A 25787-nucleotide genomic window follows, 5' to 3' on the forward strand; every position below is an offset into this window, starting at 1 on the left:
ATAGGTATTCATTTCCTACTTTCAACACCTTTTGTTTATATCTATTTGTAAGTGTAAGGTATTCTATATGTCTTATCATGCTTCTCAGGATCCCACTTTTTGACTCTACATGATTGCCTTTTCCTTTTATGAGAATGAAAGGTGGCAATAATGTAGAAGACTGGAAACTACTTAACAAGAATAACTTAGAAAACTTAAGACTGTGTCTGTTAGGAGAAAGATTCAATTCAGGGCCACACCAAGAAACGTGGCTGCTTAAGCAAAGTATAGGATTATAATCTACTGTCACCTGAGGCAGTTGCCTCATATTGACAGCCCTGATTCAACCCCAGGCAGAAAGTACTAGAGTAGGGAAAGGTTTTCTAGAACAAAACTGAGTTTCCTTTATAGGTATCGGGTGGGAGGGGAAAACTACCGTATTTTTCGCCCCATAGGACGCACCGGCCCATAGGACGCATCAAGTTTTTTGGGGGGGAAATAAAGAAAAAAAATTTTATTTCCCCCCCAGGCGCTTGTGGGGCAGGCAGCGGGGAGAAGCGCTCTTCTCCCCATCTCCCACCTTCAGATCAGGTCCGGGGACAGCCTGGAGACGCGCTGCGCCTCCCTGCTGTCCCCGGAGTGGTGGGGCAGGCAGCGGGGAGAAGCGCTCTTCTCCCCGCCGTCAGCCTCCAAACCACTTCGGGAGACAGCGGGATGGCGGCGTTCCGCCTCCCTCTGTCCCCCGACCTTGTGGGGCTGGCGCTGGGGCTCTCCTGAAGCCTGGAGAGCGAGAGGGGTCGGTGCGCACCAACCCCTCTCGCTCTCCAGGCTTCAGTGAAAGCCTGCATTCGCCCCATAGGACGCACCCACATTTCCCCTTCATTTTTGGAGGGGAAAAAGTGCGTCCTATAGGGCGAAAAATACGGTAATTTGTTCCCATATTCTGTTTTCCCTCGGTTTGATTTTCATACGTAAAGGAATTGAGTCCCAGTATCTGGTTGATTTTATTATAAAAACCCTGCTGTGTTTGTATTAAATTCAAGGAACAAGTGTAGTCATCCTGTGTTCAATTTAACACTTGGTAATATACATGTATATTAACAAAAACGTTAAGCCTAATGGATAATGTGTGCATCTTTGAATTGAAAGGGAAAAGCACAGTAGACACAGATAAACCATGCAATCCCGGCAGGTTTTGAATGCGTAAGACTCTTCTTTGGGGAATAAATGCTGCCTATGGGACATGGGGTACATTCGGTAAAATTCCTTGATTTGTAGAGTTAAGCTCCACGAAGATTTTTATTTTATCCTCTAAAGAGCCTTAAGTGTTTGAAATGCATGCAGTTATTGTACTGTTTGCCTGGACATAAATATCTGCACCTACTGTGTTCTCTCTTTCACAAGGGATTTTGCTTGGAGCTACCCTCTCTGTGACAACACCTTATGATTCAAATGTGAATAAATACAGATCCACATTGCATCTCAATGATAAAATACAAACCAAGCAATGCAAACAGAAAACCAAGAGATACAAATAAGAAAAAAACTATCACAAAGGAATATGGTAAACTCCAGCTGCCATACAGATATGTTCATCTCATATTCTTTACCCTCGTGAGCCTTTCAAAAAGGTTCCTCAAAACAAAACAAGATTTATGCACAGACTAAGACATAACCATAAATTAATCTAAAATACATATTTGTGCTTTTTACATACATCACTCCAGTAAACTAACATATTATACCTTGCCTTGTGTCAGTTTTTCTTGGAAATTCAGCAAGATAGCATGTTGGTAAAGGATATGACGAAAACATGGGCCAAGGATATGGATCATCACCCTAAGGGAGAACCACCAATAATAAAGTGATGTTATAACTTACTGATGGTTTGTCTATTTCATTCTGTCGTTTGAAGACTCTGCACTCTGTACTTACAGGTAATCTTCAGATATTTCATGCATTACCTACATATAAAACACAGTGCACTTGACACTGTACTTTAATGCTATCAGTGTAATGAGTCAGGATGATTACACAGAACAACTCTTTTAAGCCCACTCAAAGGGCAGTAGCCGCAGTTAGTCAGCAGAGGTTCAATGGAAGAATCAGCTCTAAATAAATGGTAGAAATAATAAATAAATCTCAGTCTGCAGCACTTATCTCCAGAGAGGCTAAATGTGAAGAAAACTGAAAAGCCCGTTTACAACCTTATGCAATATTCTTGGAGGCAAGATCCGTTCCGTTGGTCCACCAACATGATTTATTCTAACAAGAATATGGTTTCTCTCTACTGATAGGCCATCAATTATAAAGTCTCTGCAACAAAACAAAATTGAATTGCATGTGGAAATTGCCATGAGTCTCATGATTCTCAAGAGCTAGATTACTGAGAAAGTATTTCAAGCCCGGTTGTTAGCATGGACACTGAATTGCAGTTTTGAACAAGGTAACAAAATCCTGGCACTGGATTCAGGGGAATTCAGAGGTAGAAGGGAATGCACTATGTGTGCTTTGCTTAGTCTTTTCTGACCAGAATATAATACAAACTGCTCTTTTTATGGCATTCAGTATTTATTTATGGTGCACTGACCAGCCCTAATGGTTTTTGAGGTAATATATCAGCACTTCCCAAGATCAAATTACAACACAGAAGCCAAAAATGGGTTGTGGTTAACGAATAGTTACTTCAAAGGAGTAGCAAGCTTACAAATTATTCCCATCCTTGCGAGGTCAATAAAGGTTGTGAATACATCAGGGATGTTCATTCTGCCTCATGTTGGTTGTACCCCTTCATGCATGCTTCCTAGTGGCTGTATGCAGCCAAGTAGTAAAGAACGATATGCAGTCATCAGGCAAAACTTCCAAGAACAGTTCAAGTGGCACAACAATGAGGACAATAAACACAACCCATTTTCATGCTTTCAATACCATAATTTTTGTACCTCCAACAAATGAAAAAAGAGAGTCTCATGCCAAATTCCTTAACTCAATGAAGCCATACATTAATTTTATTATTATTATTATTATTATTATTATTATTATTAGCAGATCTGCCTCCTCCACTGATATTTTTCTTTTGGAGGGTAAGGCTATGGGTTTATGTGAAAAGCTCCAAGTAAAGATTACACAGAACTATAGAGTGGGGTGATACATTTTTTAAATGAATATTCCTTACCTAGAAGTTTCAGAAATGTAGATGGTATTTTCTCTTTGGGCATCTAAGAGCACTTCTGATACCTTATACTGAGATTCTAAAAGTAGAAGTGTATCTAGATCACAGCAGAGCACATTTAATAACCTGCAGGATGTAATATTTTGAAATATCAGAACATTACAAGTTATGGGAAATGCAGAGCAGCACTACACAAGTTTAAATATTTTGGAGTTGAGTGAGTTCTTTTTTTAAAAAAAGAAAAACTGCTGTAATACAAAGCAGAATTAGGAACCTGGGACACAGCATATGGTTTGCATGTAGAATACCACTGACCTATCCTAGAACACCATTTGAAACAACACTGTTATCTACAGTCAAGGTATTTCTATTATATTCTTGCATGTGCACACTGCCTTTTTATTGCTTCTTGTTGAATACTGCTAAACTGACTGTCAATTTCTTATTGCCAGTTTTGTTCCAGGGAGAAGGGGCTTTAATTACCAGTGCTTCCTTTTATTTTTTTCTTCTATTTTTTATACAACAACGTTTTACTATACAAAGCTCCTTTCTGCAATAGTAACAGAAACTGATAGGGAACAATGTAGAAAGGCTTTCTAGAAACAATTTACAGTCATACCTCAGCTTACATGTCCCTCTGGTTACGTAAACTTTGGGATACGTAAGCAGCAAACCCGGAGGTATATTTCTGGGTTTTTGCCAGGCGCACATGTGCAGAAGCGGTCCCTCCGGTTGCGGAAACCTCGGGATCCAACCGGAGCTCCAGAACGGATCCTGTCTGCAACCAGAGGTACCACTGTACAGGCTATACATCAGTGAGCCCACTGCTACACAAAACAGAAAGAAGCAAAACAAAAACCTGAAACTAGGAAGCTTGTATCTAAAAGTACAGGAGTGCTGAATACCCTTTGGGATGTCCACACCAGACAGGCTGTGTCCTCCAGTTGTGTTTTAATTTATATACCAAAAAAATCAGCAGAAATTTTGCCAGAAAAGGGAGCGCACAAAGTAAGGAAGTAACAACATCTCAACAATGCCACCCATTTTCTCTGAAAAAAAGGGAATGAAGCAAGGATGGCAACAATGCAAGCAAGCTAGCATGGAAACCACCTTTGGTCCCTTTATGAAAGAAAATTGCCTTCCCAGTGTTGTGATCCTATACCCATTTACATGGGAGTAGGCGATATGACTTAGTCCTAAGTAGACATGTGCAAAATTGCACTGAATTTTACATGGCTGGTTTGTCCAAATTTATCTCATCCATGCAGTGTAGCCCAGATGTTTCATTTCATGAACAGGTGGAAGAAGAGCCAAATATAATATTGCAGTGGACCCAGCCTTCTTTCTCATTCGGCTGCTGAAAAACAAAGCTACTAGAGGCAATGTAGTAATAACTATTTTTAGTTTCAAAAGCCTATTCATTTGCTTGAATGTTTTATTCATAAAATTATTCTCCATAATCTTCAGGACAAGCATTCATTCGTTAGTATATTTCAAGAAGTGATACAGAGAGATTAATAAAATCAATACTGAGACATTTAATGCTTTCATAAAGATTTATAGGACAAAAGAGAAGCATTCATATTTTCATTACTGATGATCATGTCATTCTAAAACATTTTTAGTATGAAAAGATTATTATGAATTACTTATGAGTAATCAGTGTGGGGAGAAACATTATGATGCATTCAGAAAATCAGTGTGATATCAAAATAATTTTTCATACACAAATGCCCTTTTCTGCATGGCATGTCTTTGACAGTTTAATTTGAATATTACTAGCAAACAAAGGAAACAAAAGCACCCATTGATATTAAAACTAGAATATTTTAACCCACTAATCCAGACCATTTTCCATCCAAGTTACCCACACTAAATGCCTTTGCATTAATTATACTGCACTTTCATGAGGTCGTAACAGATGCACATCTTTTATATAACTTGTGAAACTGGTCACCACTTTATCCCTTGGTCTAGGACTAAAAGCCCTGATTGCTCTTTTGTGCTCATAGCCAATGTTCCCTAGTTGTTTCAAAAGGTATGGAAAACGTGACACTATTCTTTAGCCCTCTGTTCTGCATCTGATATCAGTAATGGCGGTTTCATATTGCAAATCTAATGCAGTTCAAAGGAACTATTTCCATTTACTGTACTTGTTCTGCTAGCCATGCTATTTTAGGTCTTTCCATTTTTTCCCTGTTAACTTCTGTTAATCTTGCTTTTCAAGATTTCAAGTGTTGCTTGAAATTTAAAAACAAATGCAAATTGATGTGCGTATGTACAGATTGTGACATGAATGTTTTATTTAATTATTTGTTTCCTGTACCTGCAGTCAGGTTTTAATACCACTGGAAACAGACCAGATGTGAATATATAACAAAACAGGGATTCCCACCCCCTCATTAATATATGACATGTTAATTTATCCTCCTCCATTGACAATACTCAGATTCTGTAGAACACGGTACATTCGTTTAAAAGATACAGTTCCCTAAAACTATTGTTAAAGATTGTTTACACAACATAATTACAATTCCAGTAGCGAAACTGGAGGAAAATACAATCTGTTTTGTTTTCCAAAACAAAAATTAGAATGACTGCAATACCCTGTATAATTTGCAGTAAATGTTTTTTTTAAAAAAACCTATAGGTAATACACTGATTGAAAATTAACTAAGTTTTGGCTGACAGAAGCATATTCCCAAGCAAAGTTTGTGTGCAAACTAGACAGGGACTACAGCAGCAGGCTCACCTTCCTATCAAACCAGCTTCCCAATTTGGATCAGGGATTCTGTGAGAAAGAACTGGTCTACAAAGACAAATTATATGATAATGCTATAAGTAGTTTGGACCTCAGTCTTCTCAAAATCTAAGAGGAAGTGGTTGTGGTTTGTGAGCCTGATTCTACCCACCCCCCTGTTCTGGATCTGCAAAGAAAGGCGAGTACAGAGCTGCTTCCCTGTGCTTCTCCTGAGAGCATGAGCAACTATGAAACATCTAATACAGGAAATGAACCAAAATAACGTTATTAAAAACTAGAGTTGACAGGTACTAAGATTACTGGAAGAGAATAAAGGTTTTAATCCAGATAATGTATCTTCAAAGTAGAGAATCCAATTTAAACTCTTGATGCACTAATGGAAAATCTTGTGGCACTTCAGGTACAAATAAAAAGCTAAAATTAACCTGAGGCTTCTCATTATATGTTCAGAAAGAAGGACAGGCACATAACCTAATGACAACTGCTTGCACATATTTTCTTGAGAACACGATGAGCTAGTTTCTTTAGGGGAAAGCTACACATTCTCCTGAGTGTTAATTAACTGCAGCTAGGGAGCTTGGGAAACTGCTGCCTTTTAAGCCAAGATCCATTGGGAACTTCATTTCTCAGATTCCCCAGCATACAGGCCTCCCCAACAGACAATGATAAGTTTAGGAGAAAGGGAAGCAAGCAGTGAAGGCTTTCCCCTGGGAAAATTGTTTCTGAGAATTGTTTAAGAAAACTCAAAAGGGTGCCTGCCTTTCACCAGACTTGAGGGATATCAATGTTTTGCAATATCCATCTGATGACTTGGTTGTGGACCACTGAGATTAAGACCATAAGGAATTCTTTCACTTGTATTAATGTGAAACCTATTAAAAAATCCTACTGCAAAAAAAAGAAAAACAAACCACAGGACTGTAAATACTCTCTAATAAGATATAGCAACATTCACTTCCTATTTGAGACAGTTTTATTGTGATAAATATGTTAGAGCAGCTAGACTAGGGACACAGAATCTTTAGCCCTCCAGAAGCTGCTGAACTCCAAATCCCAGCAACCCCAGTCAATATAGCCAATAGTCAGGGATTATAGGACCAGAAGTCCAACAACAGCTGACCATCATTGCAGTGGCCTACTGTCTCTGTTTTTGTGGTGGTTTTATTGCAATTTCATTATGCTTTAAATTGTTTTAAACCCTTTTTGTAAGCTATGATGTTGACAGATGAGGTATAAATTTTAGAACGCAAATTGCAATAATCTATGATAAATGCTTCAGCATATAGTATTGTTCCACTGCTTTAGCATAGTAAATTTCATTGCTATAATGTAGAGAGATGTTAGAACTGACACTGGATTTGGCAGTCTCTTTCCTATAATTATTTTACATAAAATAATTGTGTTAGCATTGTTTTAGACATGGGTTGAGATATGGTGGGAAACAGCTCTAATATGTGGATCTGGCCCTCCAATGAGTCCTCCTCCCTCTGACACGTTGCTGCGTTAGATGTAAACTCACAACTGTCAAACAAGCTCTACCGAAGCTGATCTACTTCAGCAAAGGAAATTTGTCAGGAACAGGGAACAGGGTCTGCCACATACTAACAACACCTTCCAATCTGAGGCAGAAGAAATACAGAGATATTGGGGACAGACGGAGGACCAGAATAGCACAGCACATGGCACCAGTCTAAAATTACAGCAGCTAGGAATCACACTTTCACTTCACACAGAAGTGAAAGAAATTGACCTACAGAAAGTGGTAAAAGCAAGTGAACTGAGCAGGAATAAACTTCTTCATTCTGTGCTAGGAAAAGATAGTAACTCCTGAAGCATCCTTCTGCTGATCAACTTGTTAACATATATAAAGCCCTGAACAACTTGGGACCAGGTTATCTGAAAGATTGCCTGGTCCAATATATTATTATTATTTTATTATTATTATTATTATTATTATTATTATTATTATTATTATTATTATTATTATTATTATTATTATTATTATATCATCATCATCATCATCATCATTATCATCATTGCTATTGTTGTTGTCATTTATTACGCAGCTGGTGTCTGTGAGCCCCCAAAAGGGCCTTTGGTCCACTGGAAACCCCCACTAACTGAAAAGGAGGAGGAACCCATTTTTGCCTATTCCCTCTTCTCCATGCCACATTTCACATTGCTCTGGAGGGGCCCCCAACCCTCTGAAGCCAGTTTTCAGGGTGTGTGCTGGAAGCTGCAATGGAAGGGTGAATAGGGTTGCCATATGTCTGGGAATTCCTGGGCATGTCCTCTTTTCACGGTCCTACTTGCCCTTCCCTTTGCCATACATGAAGCACGCAATCATCAGTTGCTTCAGATGTGAAAACTTCTCTTCCACTAACCTGTAAGACTGGACCCTGTTTTACATGTTTAAATCTTCAGGAATTTTTTTTCTCACTGTTATGCTTTTTTATATTGCTGTTTTACTGGTTTAGGTTGTGCTTTTTGGTTTAATAATCTACTCTTTGTTTGTTACACTATACACTGCTTAGAGATTTTTGTAACGTTAAATGCCGTATTTTTCGCTCTATAGGGCGCACCGGCCCATAGGGTGCACCTACTTTTGGGGGGGGAAATAAAGGGGTGGAAAATATTCCCCCCCCCCCAGCCCAAAGAGCAAAGAAGGCAAGACAGCCAGCGGGATCCATCCCGCTGGCTGTCTTGGCTTCCTCTTTAGCCACGCACAACCTCTCCAGCCGGGAGAGGCTGTGCGCGGCTTCGTTTTTAGCCGCGGGGCTGAGGCGAGGGGAGCCCGAGCTTCCCCCGACCCCAGCCCCCAGAACAGGTCCGGGAGTGGCAGCAAGCGCTGCGAATAACTGCCCGAAGCCCGGGAACTCCCGCCGCGCTCCGAAGGCTTGCGGATAGCTTCCTGAAGCCTGGAGAGCGAGAGGGGTCAGTGCGCACCGACCCCTCTCGTTCTCCAGGCTTCAGCGAAAGCCTGCATTCGCTCCATGGGACGCACACACATTTCCCCTTCATTTTTGGAGGGGGAAAAGTGCGTCCTATAGAGCGAAAAATACGGTAGTATATAAATGCTTTTTAAATAAAATAAAATAAGTAACAGAAAGGTTGTGCTCATCAAACCAGGCACAGGAAACCCCTGACATTCAAAGATCCAAGACTGTATACAGCCAATTAGCTACAAAACATCAGTCAAAACCACTGCAGCTCTTGATTAAAATTTCAGCATCCTATTTCTTTCCTCATCCAACAAGAGACAGCAAGGAGTAACGGTTTAAGTGCCTAAGTTCTTTCTATTGTGTCAGCACAGCAAAAATTGTAGACTGCATCCCAAGAAGCTAAGGGTTCCAACCCCCAAAGCAACCTATGATAAACAATATAATGGGGGGGGGGAACACACCAAAGATTTGCGTTGAGAGGATTTTCTCTAAGCCTCATATGAACTTGGGTACAATACAAGTTGTCTAGGGGAAATACTTCCTTTGTGCATAGTCTAATTTCCCTGACTGTATGTTGGTCTTCATTGCCATACAGCACTCAACCTGTATATTTCACTCACAGATACCTCTACCCTCATATAGGCCAGATTCATAAGCATTTTACCAAGTCAGCACTGCAGAACAGAAGAAACTAGCTGATTATTTTACCTTAAGTGAATCAGAAAATTTAGTATCTTACCTCAGGCCAAAGATATGAGACTGCTCATAATTGAACAATGAATGAATTTTAGCTTCTGTGTTCACAATTATAAGCCTGTCAACGATATCCTGAAATATAAGCATCAATTTTATTAATATGTGACGAGCACTTTGAGCAGACAACATTATTACTCAACCATTTTCATTAAGCCACATTTTTAAAGTATATGGACAAGTATATGATTTGGTTGTTACATTTCCTCACAAATAGCTCTTAAACTGGCAAGAAGCAATTCAGCAAACTGTTCTTGTGTTTAAAAAGTAAGTATTTTCCCCATTTCATTCCAGTCAGTTTCTCTGACTCAAGTGAAAACAGAATCATAAAAATAGTCATTATCAGATACTCTACATGCATTTAATACCCAGTGCATTTATTTTTAAAATCTATGTGTACATCTGGGGAAAACACAGTGAATAAGTATAGAATAGCATTCCTATAAAGGAAAACTGTTCCTAATTGGAAGTTTACTTCCTTAAACAAGTAAATTTATACAACCTTGCTAATGTGAGAGTGTAAGTAATCCGCCAAGAATAGAGATTTGGCAACATCTTTTGATTTGCTCTTACATCCAAAGTACTTTGACACCTCAAACAGCTAACCAACTCCGTCTACACTGAGCAAAAACACTTTTGCCCAGCTGTAGCAGCCAAGAGTAAGGTTTCTAGTTTCTTTCCCAAAACCTCAGAATAAATGTGAATAGCCGAAGGGGATTTGACACTATACTCTTTATTTCAAGTCAGATCATTGGTCCATATAGCTCAGTACTGTCTGCACTGACTAGCAGCAGCTCTCCCGGTTTCAAGCAGGAGTCCTTCCCAGCCCCACATGGAGATACCAGGAATTGAACATGGGGCCTTCCATATGGAAAGCAGATGCAACTGAGCAACAACCCTTCCTTAAATGAGAGGCATAGTGTGCTTGCCATAGTAGCAGGGGAGATCATAGACATTGTGCTACCTGAGACAAAAGACAAGATAGCATATTACATGGTGAGACTGGCAGTAGAATTTTATTTCAACATGATGACAGAGTAATGCCCTTCACTGCACCAGAGAGTAGCAGGCTAGGTTCTGGGCACAGAGCAGGGTTACAAAGCACACATAGCTGTATCTACTTCCTCCCTTACCATCTATGGAGAGCAGGGCAGGTGACTGGCTTTTCACCAGTTAGATTTGTACAGTACATGATTTTTGGTTGTTAAATGTTTATAGTGTTCAGCTGAAGTAAGAATTGAGTGGATGTAGTGGTATAATGTATGCAAAGAAAGTGTGATGGCTGAATGAGCAGTATCCAAGTATGGTTCTTGAATTCCTGATTTGTATTATTCATTATAAGGATACTTTTCTGCAATATTGGTGTGTGTGTGTGCGCGTGTGTGCATTTTAAAGATAATATTGCAATTCTGTTGCATTCTCTTGCTGTATTTTGCTGTTGTATTACATTGATGTATTTTGATGGATTCTTGTTTTGTATAAGATTTGCTTTTGTTTATTATTTTACATTGTTTAGATATTTGTTATGTTACTTAAAACAAATCAGCTATAGTCACATAGAACTGATCTAGTCCTACTACAGAGGGATAGAAGGATAAACTGTCATGAAACAACCCAATGCAACTGGATCAACCAAGATAACTTATCACCAAGATAAGTGTTCCGGTCTAAAGGAAGAGCAACAGAATGAAGAAATCCAAAAAGAACCATTTACACCAAGGTCATCAACAGTGATGGCAACACAAGCAGACATCTGGTTGACCACACAGCCCACAGATGCATCACTGGAAGTGGGAAGAGCCATCCCCAAGATTCAGGAACTGCCCTCAAAAAAGAAAGGTCACAGGTACCTTTATGGTTAAATTACAGTCAGGGATGGCATAAAGCACAGCAACACCAAACACAGTAATGTCTCTACCCTGGATCTCCCAAGTGGGCCATGGGTAAAAGACCAAGAAAAGGAAAATCACATTCCAGTTCAGGGAACTTCAACCTTTTTGAGGCAGTGGTGCATATGCAATTTTGAGGAAGGGCTTGAATGCCAGTCACTAAATGGCTGCCACAAGGGCATGGCATAACACAAAAATGGTTGCCATGTCTAAAAGAGCAGGAAAGTATTCAACCCTTCCTTATCAATGAAGAAAAGGCATGTGCATCAGTCACCACCACACTCAACTCACAAAGGAAAGCTCTTTGCACCTCTCCTCTGCTCAGAGTAGGAGGCTGGGTGTCCAATCCTGGCATCCAATGAAACGTGGGCATGTCTGAGGGGGCATGAGGAAAGGCCGAACCAATGCAAACACAACCGGAACAGGATGAGCAAAGCGTGTCTCGTGCATCGTGGATTTTTGAAGAAATCTTACTGAACCCTTTCTCAAGAACCATAAGAGGTGCTGCTAGGCAGGCTGGCACAGACAGGTGCCAAAATTGTGGCTCTTGTTCTACTTTGACATTGGTTATAATTAAATATATCTATATTTCTTTAGCTATGCAAAAGATTTTTATACATCTACAGATTTTATATGATATAAAGAATAATTTTATTATAATCAAATCCATTGCTTACACTTGAAAGAAGAGATTTGTCTTTAGACAAGAGAAAGCAGCATCTGCAGATTATTATTTAAGTATTACATTTTCCTATGACTGTAGGAAAAATAGATTCACACTGAGGACACTGTGCATATACTGCCCTCATGCTGCATGCAAGAAAGAAATGCTGAAAATGTACTCAGAACCTAAGCAGCAATAGAACACCAAACCCATATGAAGCTTCTTATTTTTATTGAACAGATTTGTAAACCACTCATCATATGTTTGTCAAAAGGAGATACAAAATTATAAAGTTAAAGCAATAAGAAAACATTAAATCCATTTGCAAAAAGAGCTTGTTTCAATCAGAGCAATATAACCATTCAAAAGAGCTTTTCAAAAAGGATTGAAAGCCAAGCTACTTACTATAATATCTGTAGGAACTTCACGGAGAGAATATTCTGGTTTATTAGGTATCGCTTGATCACCTATCAGTTCGTAAACAGCAGGGTAGGATAACAAGTTTATCAGAGCTAGAAAAGACTAAAGCAGGAAATGGTGACACAGTAAACAAAATGATTACTGGCATTTCATTCAAGCAGGCGTTCTAAATGAATTCTGATTTTATAGTTTTAACACATTTTTAGTCTTATTGTATCAAGTCTTCTGTACACTGCTTAGTGGCTACTGTCACTGAGTTATACAAATTGTCAAAATAAATAAATAAATCTAAAGCCTGTTACAAAAGCCGTTAGTATTACTTTGGTTTTCACAAATATGATATATAAAGAGTGACCTTTTATTGGACCAACTCCTATCAGTGTGGGTGTTTTCAAGCTGTAGCGCTGAACAGAATGGAAAGGTAAGTTTGCATCCCAGGCAGAGCAGGGCTATTTAAAGGTAATTAAAGACATTTGCAGAGCGCCTACTGTGGAAAAGAAGGCGGAAAGGAAATCTAATGCAAACAGCTGGAATGAACGCCCACTGCAAATCACAGACATTAAAGCAATACCAGTTGGCTTAGCCTTTATAGGAGCAGGGGTGGGAAAATGGCAGATCAAGCAAGGTTGAATCCAGGTATAAGGAAACAAATAGCATTGAGGGCTGCCACAAATCCAAACACTGCTGCCTTTATCTAGAATCTCCTTCAGTGAAGCCCAGACTACATTTGCACTTTAAACCTGGAGGGCAGACCAAGGTAATACAAGTCTAACTACAGGGACACTACCTTCCAGTACAGTATCTCCTTGTACTGACAAGAGTTAGGATAGCACAGCCGTTATTTTCCAATTAGACCGTTGCAGCAGGCTGGATAATCCCCTGCTTTAGGATAGGCATGGCCATTCATAGACTAGGCTGCTGAGAGCAAATAGGATGAGCTCTATGTATAGCAGTTTCTCCCTCAGCCTGAATAATGTATATTTAAAATATACATGGCTATGCTCAACCGGTAAGATCACTGAAGAGTGATATTGCTGCATTACACAGAGATAGAAAAAAAGATTGTACAATAAAATACAGGCAGTCTAGGGTGCTTCCCAAAGGAACAGCAACTACATTATGAAGTAGGAACAGTCACTTAGTTTTTATTTCTCAAGATACGCTAGTTTAAATTCTACCAAAGAATTATGTTGTGGTGATTATTTGCAAGAAGTGTGGATTGTGACTTTTATATGGGTACTGTTTTATTCTGGATAATTGTCTTTATTTGTAGTTGTTAGTAATTATGTTCTGTATTATGGCCTCTGGCCGAGATAATAAAACTGATTGATTGAAACATATTCACTGAATTCTGATGCGATTATACGTAACTCTTCTCAAACTGATTTTGCTCCTCTTCTTTAAGCTACTAAACTTCCAAAATATTAACACTAAACAAAGTTAGCACTTCTTTTTCTTTTTGAATTGTGGAGTCAGTCTCTATCCTTATTAGCAAGTTTATCAAGAACACATCCTCAATAAAAAACATATCAGAGCATGGTACGGCAATCTCATGCTATTCTTTTATTGTTTCCCCAATACTCTACCTTAGCATAATACATAATTTACAACCTGAAAGCTACAAGCAACTTAAGGAATATCCCAAGGAAAACATTCTGCTTCAGATAAAAACTATATTCACATATTAATGTGCAAAAGAAAATTCAAACCACCTTCTGACAGCTCCGATCAATGGGATCAACTGGTGTTGATCTGGGATGAGTTACTCGGACATCATCTCTTCCACACTCTAGAACACCCCACAATTCGGTAACAAGTGCTTTTATAAATCCTAAGAAGAAAGTATTTTATTCACAAGGACTCTGTCATATTTTATAGCAGAGGTCCTAGCAAACGTTATTAGACAGGAACCACACTGAGAACACTTTCCATAAGGGTTAAGCTGATAATGCTACCGCAGCTCTTCACAAATGAAACTATCCTCTTTCATAACATGCACAATTTCTAATACGATCTCTTAATCTGTACTGTTTCACATCATAATAGGAACAGTTGGTGCAGCCACCTCCACATTTCAGGTGGGGGCTCTGTTTGGTTCCACATGGACTTTGCTCTGGAACACTCAGGGCCTCAGTGGGTGGAATTCCATGTAGCACTGGGGTGTGCACATGGGAAACAAGGCCTGCTCATGCAATGGGACTTTCCCACCTCTCCAACCCCAAAGCCCTCTAAACCTGTTCTGAGGGTTTCCCCAATCCTCCAGGGCAGGTTTAGGAAGCCCCGTTGAAGCCTTAATCCCACATACACAGCAATTTAGTTGAATCCCACATCATGATCTGACATTACATGACCAAGCATGGCAGCATCTTTGGGCTTGCATGCTCCTCTCCCTCCTTCCCTTGTGAAAAATCATGGCTTCTGGAAAACCATGGATTGCCTTTTATCCAGACTAGCAAAGGAGGGAGGCATCTGCAAAGTGGAGGATGGAGAAGAAACAGATTTTCAAATATATAATGCAAAACCATGGTTTGGCATTCTGTCTGAACTGTCCCATACAGAAACATAAAGACAGGATGATAGAATAAAATAAATTATTTGCTCTGATGCTTGCTGACAAAAGTCAAAGCTATAGACACAATTCTAACCATGTCAATAGGAGTTAAGTCCTACTGAATTCAATGGTGCTTGCTCTCCGGGAATTGGGATTAGGATTGCAGCCTTAATTACCAAGATTTATTCATGATAATCTATACAAAAAGTTACCTGAACTCTGTAGAGCTACAGCACCTGCAGCTGTTGCAGCTACTTGCGATACAATTGCTCCATAGCCAAACTTTTCAAATCCACAGACCTAGCACAAACAAATTATAACAAACCATAAATTTCAAGGGCTCAAACACCTTAGATATACAGGAGGATCATGGCTTATACAAGATAAGAATAATGGTGCTTTTTATATATTGTTTGTTTTGGAACAAACAATTAATTCCATAATCAAATGTATCATTAACTAGCATTACCTAATTAACATTCTGATGCTATTATACCGCTTTAACAGAGAAAGGTTATGGCATAGGCAATAAAGACTGCTCAGGCAAACTAAGCGATGAAAATATTGTTTTGTGTGTGTGTGTGTGTGAGTGAGTGATTATACCTACTTGGAGGTTTTTTGTGAACCTGTTGAACATGAAAGTCACACACTCGTTTACTGTTCCTGTATTCTGCAGCAGCAAAAGCCCTTTAGGTGTAGCTGCAAAATTTAGCAAGTCATCCAACAACGTCTCTTCCAGTACAATACTGGAAAAAAGCAAACAGATAAAAACTAAATTAAAGTACCCACAAACCAACCACCACCACCACCAAGTAAGCTCTCTTCCCATGAATAAAGGGATTCTTTTAGTAATGATTTGCATAAAAGGCTCATTTGTTATAGCAAAGACATAGACTGGTCTACCAGTATATAATTTCTGTTAGGAAAAAAAATGTTTCCATTCAATATTGCTTACACTACTCAATTTACCATCTGGGTGCAATTAATCCATTTAGGAAAGCAGCTGTATATCTGTGCTTGTTCTACCTACGCGACAGCTGTCTCCCCCTGAAGGTCTAAAGCCCTTCTCTTGGATCTAATAGGTTTGTCTGTTAACTCTTCTGACACATTTCCCTCCAACAATTATACCCTTTCACCATATACAAAAAAGGCTGAGAGCAAAGCAAGGGTTTAACTCTATTACTCTTTTGATTATTTGCTTAAGTTTCTTCTACCTGACAAAGAGAGAAACAAAATAGGTAGTAAGGCAGCAAAGCATAATGGTGATAATGCCAACTCAGTGAATTGTACATACAAGCAAACTCTTCCCGCAGCAGGCAAGGATCCACAAGTTGCACCTATTGTTACTGACCATAGGATGGTGCTAGCTGTGCTCATGGTACCCAATCCCTAGTTCTTAAGTTGCTTTCCATGTCATATATATGCATGCTTACCTACTGAGAGTTCAACAGAATTTACTCCTAAGCATGCATATAATTGTATTCTAAGGTCCAGTGCCAATGTAATGTGAACCTGCTACAAACTCAGGTCTGCAAATTTGGCAGCCTGAAGAATACCAACTCCCTTCCCACCCCCTTGCTTTCCTTTGTTTGCCTTAATTACATTTTAATATCATTTATTGCTACATTCAGATGATCAAATCTTGAGTAACCTGCAGGCAGGCCCTTTGCTCCCCCTTCATGTGAACATAGAAGCAAGCTAGGAAACAATACTCAACCATAACTTCCATTACTTTCCCATTACTTTCAATAATTAATGGATTCCAAATGAGCCAAAACCTAAAGCTTACTTACACTTGCTTTTCAGAACCTGGCATCTTTAGAAGCCACTAACCAAACTTCCTGATTCTGATGTAAAATGAAGCTCTGTTTAACTACAGCTTCTCAGCTTGTTCATTTACTTCTGCAAAGGAGCAACATGTGGATACATGAAGCTTGTGAACATCTTCACTCGTTAAGCTGTGGTTCGATTATCTGAACGTGGCCAGTTACATAAAATGCATACCTCGTCCTTCAGTATTACAAATCATGTAAAACAATTAAACACAAAAATCACATACAAGGCAACAGAAAGAACGGAACAGTAAAATCATAGAAGTCATATGCCTAACCTGAAATTGTGGGGGTACATTGAGAAGGGCACCTGAAGATGATCCTGGCGTACAAAAAATCTGTGGGAGAAGGCAGTCCTAATATTACACCTGCTCCAACACTAACCCTAGTTAATGCTAACCAGGTTCCTTCTTAATACAGTTTTTAGCAAATCTATGTGATATTCTGGTAAGTCTAGCTAACACTACCCATGATTAGCATTTGTACAGATGTAACAGAAAAATGTTATTAAGGGTGACAAGGAGAGAGAAACAGGTGAGATCGGTGTTGGAGTGGAATGCAGCATGAGAATGCCTGTTCCCAAGGCTGGTTTTTAGTAGGCTAACCATAGTTTGCAGCAAACAAGCATTGCACCAGCAAGGGATCTACTATTAACCCAAACTTTGTTCACTACTCTGAAAGGACTGGAAAGAAGAAAACACTAGAGCAACAGAATCATCCAATAAGAAGAGAACATACAGAGACCCGTCTAGGAATACCCATCTCTAAAACTGAATTATTCACTGGGGGAAAACTCTTATAGAAACTGAAATCTGAACTATAGAGTATCTCTAATATTGATATAGGTATCCAAAAGCTACCTATATTCAGTGAGACACACACACATTTTGAGGCTACTAATGTACCACAAATTTCTTATATATTAGTACAGTCATGGGGAAAAGAATGTGACCCTCTTTGAATTCTGTGGTTTTACATATGAAGACATAACAACAACCATCTGTTCCTTAAAGGTAAAGGGATCCCTGACCATTAGGTCCATTCGCGGACGACTCCGGGGTTGCAGTTCTCATCTCGCTTCATTGGCCGAGGGAGCCAGCGTACAGCTTCCGGGACATGTGGCCAGCATGACTAAGCTGCTTCTGGGGAACCAGAGCAGCGCACAGAAACACCATTTACCTTCCCGCTGGAGCAGTACCTATTTATCTACTTGTACTTTGATGTTCTTTCGAACTGCTAGGTTGGCAGGAGCCGGGACCAAGCAACGGGAGCTCACCCCGTCAAGGGGGTTTGAACCGCCAACCTTCTCATCGGCAAGCCCTCGACTCTGTGGTTTAACCCACAGAGCCACCCACGTTCCTGTTCCCAATCATCTGTTCCTTAGCAGGTCTTAAATTAGGTAAATACAACCTCAGAGGAACAATAACACATGACATATTACACCATGCCAAGATTTATTTAATCAGAAATAACGCCAAAATAGAGAAAATGTGTGAAAAACTAAGTACACCATTACTGCATCCATAGGAATTAAGAGGCCAAGTAGCAGACAGGTGCTGCTAATCAAATGTGCTTGCTTAATTGATCATCAGTAAGTGTGCCCACCTCTATAAAAGCCAAAGTTTTAGCAGCTTTCTGGTCTGGAGCATTCAGGTGTGTTTTAACACAATGCCAAGGAGGAAATATGGCACAGTGCTCTTAGAGAAGCAAGTGCTTAGAGAAGAAGTGTTGCTGCCCATGAAACTGGGAAGGGTTCTAAGGCCATCTCCAACCAATTTTAAGTCCATCATTCTACAGTGAGAAAGATTATTCAAAAGTGGAAAACATAACATTCAAGACAGGTGCAATCTTCTCAGGAGTAGATGTCTTAGTAAATTCACCCCAAGATCAGACCTTGTAGTGCTCAAATTGCAAAAACCCCAAGAATTACATCTCAGGCCCTACAGGCCTCAGCTAGCATGTTAAATGTTAAAGTTCATGACAGTACAATTAGACAAAGACGAAACAAGTATGGTTTGCTGGGAAGGGTTGCCAGGAAAAAGTCTCTTCCCTCTAAAAAGAACATGGCAGAACAGATTAGTTCAGTTGCATCTTAACAAACCACAAGATTTCAGGAACAATGTCCTTTGGACAGACAAGAGCAAAGTGGAGGTGTTTTGCCATAATGCACAGCGCCATGTTTAGCAAAAACCAAACACAGCACAAGCACCTCACACCAACTGTCAAGCACGATATTGGAAGGGTGATGATTTGGGCTTAATTTGCAGCTACAGGACTTGGGAAACTTGTGGCTATTGAGTCAACTATGAACTCCTCTGTATACTAAAGTATTCTACAGTCAAATGTGAGGCCATCTGCCTGACAGCTGAAGCTTGGTTGAAATTGGGTCATGCAACAGACAAGCATTCCAAGCGCACCAGCAAATGTAGTAGTTGTAGAATGGCTGAAAAAGAATAGAATCAATGGCCCAGTCAAAGTCCAGACCTCAATACAATTGAAATGCTGTGCGGGACCTTAAGAGAGCTGTGCATCAACAAATGCCAGCAAGCCTCAATGAACTGAAGCAACGTTGTAGAGAAGAGTGGGCCAAAATTCCTCCACAACGATGCGAGAGACTGATTAAGTCGTACAGAAAATGATTACTTCAAGTTATCGCTGCTAAAGGTGGTTCTATGAACAACTGAATCATAAGGTGTACTTAGTTTTTCACACATAGCTTTTCCATTTTCGTTTTATTTCTGTTAAATAAATCATGACACAGTGTCATATGCCATTTGCTATTGTTCATCTGAGGTTGTATTTACATAATTTTAAGTCCTGCTAAGGAAAAGATGATTGTTATTATGTCTTCATATGTAAAGCCACAGAATTCAAAGAGGGTCACTTTCTTTTTCCCATGACTGTATGTTTTAGGCATGTTAGGTATTAAATTGTCACATGAAAGCTGATATATCAATTACATTTTAATCAAAACTTTAAAAATATCGCTTCAAAAGCTATTAAACGTGCTTTTATATTATACAGTGCTTACTTTTTAAAAATGTATTTATATGCTGCTAGATTTTTCTTCTATGGAATTATCATTGTAAGCAACATATTTTTAAAAATAAAGTGATTGCTGTCTTATAGTCTGACAGTAAAATAACTCACTTCATTTTATAAATAGTCAGTGGATGCTGACATTACAAAAAAGAAAAATGCCTGTTGAAAATGATTTAAACCAATCGTAATTAATATATACCCATAAACTGTGATATCTTCATTGCCTTGGCCAATACATCTTGCATGGAAAAATGACAGCTTATAAAAGCTAAACAAAATTTATAGCCTGTTTCAATTTGCATGTTACATGTCATCATTATGAAAAAATAATATGCCAGATTCCCATTTCTAGGAATATAGACTTGGGGAACTGATGATTGAAAATAAAAAGTATGAAGCACTGTATTGACTCATGAAATTCACAAGTTCTGAAAATGCAGAAACCACATAAATAATAATCTCTATAATAGTAACATTCAGCGGTGAAAGATGATAGCTACACACACCCAAAGAAGAGGAAAGATGTTCATATTCAGGAGAACTACATGCTATGCAGAAGTAGAAAAAGGGGGGGCTAAAAGTGGACATATTTGCACCCCAACCACTGAAACTGCATCTCATGTACCATATGCCTGCCTCACCCAGGTCCTTTTCCAAGTGAGGCTTGCACAACAGATGTCAAAAAGCCACTGTGAAGATTCCTTTCTGAATGTGTTAAGAATCGAAAACAAAGGAGCAAGAAAAGCAACAATAACATTAGTAAACAAAATGGGGATGGGGACAGATGAAAAAGAGGAAGCAGATGTAGCTGACAGGAAGAGTAAGACTGAAAATACAGAGGGCTGATGAAGGCAGAAGTGACAACATACTGGACAGCTGAAAAGCAAATGAGAGGGGAGGGATGGAAATCATAGCAGAAAAAAGGGGAAACTGCAGGACAAGTGACAGAGGAAACAGAAATCAAAGAGGAGAAATGGGAGAAACAATAGGGAGTGAGGAAGACAGAGCAAGCAAAGCGAAAGGAAAGCAAGAGGCTGTGTGAGCCACTAAACTGTATTTTATATTCCCATGCAGAACTTTGCTGTTGCCTCTGCCTGGTAACAGCAATACAGCTTTATCAGAAAGATTTCCCGTTTTTAAATGTTACCTAATCCCCACGTTGCAGTTTTGAGGACTTTTCTCATGTATCTCTGAGCAGGTAACCCAAACTAGTACTTACAAGCTCTGTGATTCTTGACTTGCTGACGATACACAATCTGCCCCCGCAACAGGCGTTGGAATTCTCTCCGAAAGCAAGCTAGTCTGTCAGAAATGAAAAGCAAATCACATAAATTTACTGTTAGCAACAGTAGCAAATCTAAATTATGATCGCTAACAACATAGTACGATAAGGATATTTGATTAAGCATCAGAGACATCTTAAGGGGAGACATATCTGCAAATTGTCGGAGGGCCTGTCTCCGAGTGCCTACCACCATTTCGGATCCCAGCAGTGACAGTACTGCAGTTATCAGTCAACACTGCTTGGCCATTGTTGGTGGGGGTGCTGCAATGGGTGTGGTAATGACAATGCTGTTTCTACTGTCTGATAAACCCACTTGTGTGCAGGGGTGATGGTGGGTGCCTAATTTCCCAGACCATTATAGTGCCACCGCCAGATATGCCTGTTAAAGAAACCTGCCCGCTACCTGCTTCCAAGTGGGCTTTACCCAATTGCAGCAACACTGCAATGCACCAGAGAGCCAAATGGATGCTTGGATCCTTCATCACTTACATTAATAACCTAATAATAAATCCTGATACCACCAGATAAACTAGCTTGCAAATGTGCAAGGTGAGAAGCAACAGCTGCTGCAGCAGCAACCACCCGTGTGATAGTGGGGTGCTGGGCACTGACCAACTTATGGGCATCACGAAGTTACATGGTGAATGTTTCTAATGTAACTCTTGGAACCAAAAGCAATGCATGCAAGAAATGCAGCACTGGACTTTTCATGACTAATGAAGATTAACAAACAGATCTACTTGTCAACGTTAAAAAATATTTCAAGCTCCCAACATCTATTCAAGCCTATTTCACATATAATATAAATTAGAATGTACACATCTGTATACTATACTAGCAATATTTTCCAAAGCCTGAGAGGACAAGACTTGCCTATTTTTTAACTACAGCGGTACCTCGGGTTAAGAACTTAATTCGTTCTGGAGGTCCGTTCTTAACCTGAAACTGTTCTTTACCTGAGGTACCACTTTAGCTAATGGGGCCTCCCGCTGCCGCTGCACGATTTCTGTTCTCATCCTGAAGCAAAGTTCTTAACCCGAGGTAGTATTTCTGGGTTAGCGGAGTCTGTAACCTGAAGTGTATGTAACCTGAAGTGTCTGTAACACGAGGTACCACTGTACACATGCACACTGTTGGGATCCAAGAGAAATTGCTACTCCCCCTCACTCTTTGCTACGCTTGTTACAAAGAGGGGAAAACTAATAATCATCTTTGGGATATTATAATGTTAAGGTTCCACTTCCATGATAAAATCTGTACTACATTACATTTTCAGCATAAAAAGTACCCTTTGGGAACAGATGCACACACAAGCAAACATAAACATCCTTTGCATAACTTCTATACATATACTTTGTATAAACAAGGATAGGACTACCTTTTTCCAAGCCTCAGAAATAGATCCATGTAAATGGTAAGGTAGCAACACCTCTAAGCCTTCGCAAGTACTATACATCTGGTGGCATACAAAGATGAAAGCACCTTTGAGCACTGGCAACATCTCAGACCCAGAAAGAACAGAAATGTCTTCATCAAGAAGCTTCTTTGTAAACTGAACGATAGTATGTGCACCCCTAAGGCTACAAAGAATGAAACATTTCAAAAAACAATGTTTTATTGATTCAGCAGAATTATGATGAAATAAAGCTTTTCAGTTAGTAATTGAAATGTTAATCCTTCTTCTGCTTATACAATATGCTGAGACTTGGCCTAAAGAAAGACTTACTGCCTATCATCTTCCCATGTAAGATGGGAACAAACATGAGCAAAACAAAGTAGGAAGGCTTCTCTCTCCCTTCCACAGAGATCACCTATAAAACTCTTTATTCTTAGTGAAGCTACACATCCACCATGTTTTTGAGCAGCGTGACTTGGCATGACTGTTTCTTAACAAATAAGCAACAGCAAGACCCAATCCATATTAAAACCATATTGTTGGAAGATGCTGTATAACTCTCTACACCACCACCTTCCCACCCAATTCATTTGGATTGTGGCCATCATGCAGATTATGCATTAAACTGCTTTGCCATAGCTGCTCTTTGTTAAGAAAGTGATACAGTGGTGCCTCGCAAGACGAAATTAATTCGTTCCGCAAGTCTCTTCGTCTTGCGATTTTTTTCGTCTTGCGATGCACGGTTTCCCATAGGAATGCATTGAAAATCAATTAATGCGTTCCTAGGGAAACCGCCTTCAGACCAGGTCCAGGGACAGTCTGTCCCCGGACCTCTTCTGAAGGCTGGGGGGGGAGGGATAAGGGATTTTCTTCCCACCCCCAGCATTTTTAAAAACCCCGGGACAGCGGAGGACTTCTCCGCTGTCCGGGCAATCTTAAAATGCTGGCGGGTGGCATTTTAAAATTGCCCCGGGACAGCGGAGGACTTCTCCGCTGTCCGGGGCGATTTAAAAGCCCCTGGGAAGGCAGGCAGGGGGGACAAAGACTTTTGCCCCCCGCCAGCCTTCAGAAGGTGTTCCCGCCCCCCGCCCCGCTTCGGAGCACCGGGAGAAGCGATCTCCCCGCAGCCCCTTGCTTCAAAAGAGGTCCGGGGGCAGCGGGAAGCGCTTCCCGCTGTCCCCGGACCTGGGGCTGCGGGGAGAAGATCGCTTCTCCCCGCCGCCCCTTGCTTCAAAAGAGAAGACCCGCTGTCCCCGGGGCAAGGTTCGTTTTGTGAAGCAAGCCCATAGGGAAATTCGTCTTGCGAGGCAACTCGAAAACGAAAAAAACCTTTCGTTTTGCGAGTTTTTCGTCTCGCGAGGCGTTCGTCTTGCGGGGTACCACTGTATTGCATTTGCAAGTTTTTCCTTTTTCCTTTTTCTTTTTAAGAACTCCATTAGTTTTACATATGATTTATATCAACCCACAGGACGTAATCAATGATACCAGGTGCTAAATAGGTATGATCTCAACTATTTAGAAATGTTTGTGTTCATTTCTAAGACAGAGCAACCTGGCTCAGGGAAGGTGTATGAAGGCATTTATACTGCTGTGAAAATGGTGATGTATTCTGAGAAGCACACAATTTTCATATCTCCACTTTTCCCAGGATAGCAGAAACACATCTTCAATTTAATTGGGAATATGTTCCTTTTACTATTTCCTCCTACATGCCACCTTCTCCAGAATGTTCTGGAGATGGAAACATTCCACTTTGATTGTTGATTAACCACAGTTTATGATACATCCAAATCATAAACTGTAGTTAAGTCTTAGCTACTGCTGCAACAAGCCAATTAATCCAAGGTTTGCCACTGAATTCAGTAAACAGTAAACATTAGTTAATTCTACATTTGTCTGGGTTCAGACACAATGTTTAATTGTGGTTAGTTTAAAACAGAAATGAAACCTTCTCTCGTATGGAGAGAAGGTAGGTGAGAGTACACAAGCCTGAGGTTTGTTGACATAACAAGAAATCATAGTTTATCATTACAACCAAATGCAGTAATACTTTAAGCCAAGAAACAAAAGCATGACTAATGAGAAATAACATGAAAATTACAGTGTACGGACCATTCGGGTATTGCATGCAGACTGTTTTTTTATACCAGTGTGGGAGCTATCTCCTTAGGTACATTTGCATAAACAACAAAACATGCAAGCTGTTCATTTTATAATTCAAATCATGGAAGCTTCTCTCAAGACTTATATACAACTAATTAGATATGAGAGACAAGAACTTATTTCACAACACTGTTTTTGTTCTTTTAAAACACATTCTCTTACCTACCACCCTCCATGGCAGAGGGCTTCTCTCCTCCATAGAGAAGGAGTGAAAGACCATCGTCTGCAGCAGCAATCCTTGCCAAAATATCAGCTATATGTATTAGAGTTGTTTCAGGAGAATTTAGATGCACCTGCACAAACATTTAAAAACTCTGAAGATTAATGTTTTATAGAGACTTTTGTGTAACTAAAGGCAAATTAATGTAACAAGACTGAGGAATTCTTACATTATAATCCATCTTATGTCAATGGAGCTTTGATTTTATTTTTTTTAACAATGCAGTTGTAAATGATACTGCTGATTTGTATTTAGCTAAAAGTAGCTGTGAGGATAAATCTAAATGTTAACTGACAAACAAGAACAGAAGAATCCAAAGTCCTTTCAAAATGAATTAACATTTATTTCAAATATAAAATAGAAACAGATGGGGCTAACTTCCAAAATAGACTAGCATGCCAATTCCACATTCCTTCTCTTACTGAAACAAGGATGGAAACCTATGACTCTCCAGATGTCAATAGACTATAATTCTCAACATACCTTATGATGGAAGTTGGAATCCAACAACTGGAGGGTTATAGGTTAGCTGCCCTTGACTTACATGAAATGCAGCTTTCTTCATAATCTTCCCTGTCTCCTTTCCCCACAAATCCCAAGCTCCATTTTTAACTTTGGCTCTTGTAATTCATTACAGCTTAGCCCAGTCACCAATATGTTTTATTTCACTGTGGTGTGCACAGCTGTATTGAAACAGATACATAGACACAATGTCCCC

The 25787-nt window shown here is 39.7% G+C and overlaps 1 protein-coding gene across 6 annotated transcripts in view; it reads right to left on the reverse strand.

Annotated features, from left to right (window-relative positions):
• The window catches only part of TBC1D32 (TBC1 domain family member 32), a 69267-nt gene that overhangs the window by 24709 nt on the left and 18771 nt on the right, over positions 1-25787 (reverse strand). For 4 of the 6 annotated variants that reach the window (XR_014524760.1, XM_083497746.1, XM_083497748.1 and 1 more), the window contains 12 exons: positions 25012-25142; positions 22669-22870; positions 21225-21307; positions 17242-17301; positions 15739-15877; positions 15344-15431; positions 14293-14411; positions 12566-12682; positions 9594-9682; positions 3155-3277; positions 2187-2295; positions 1725-1818 (listed from right to left, as the gene is read on the reverse strand). Coding sequence is in view for 4 of the 6 variants with exons in the window: in XM_083497746.1 (XP_083353872.1) it covers positions 1725-1818; positions 2187-2295; positions 3155-3277; positions 9594-9682; positions 12566-12682; positions 14293-14411; positions 15344-15431; positions 15739-15877; positions 17242-17301; positions 21225-21307; positions 22669-22870; positions 25012-25142 (1354 nt within the window). In the remaining 2 variants the exon portion in view is untranslated. The remainder of the gene's footprint in view (positions 1-1724; positions 1819-2186; positions 2296-3154; positions 3278-9593; positions 9683-12565; positions 12683-14292; positions 14412-15343; positions 15432-15738; positions 15878-17241; positions 17302-21224; positions 21308-22668; positions 22871-25011; positions 25143-25787) is intronic. The other 2 variants (XR_014524759.1, XM_083497747.1) reach the window with 1 other exon arrangement.

Source organism: Podarcis liolepis (assembly GCF_965112155.1).
Source record: "Podarcis liolepis genome assembly, chromosome: 3".
Taxonomy (NCBI): Eukaryota; Metazoa; Chordata; class Lepidosauria; order Squamata; family Lacertidae; genus Podarcis; species Podarcis liolepis.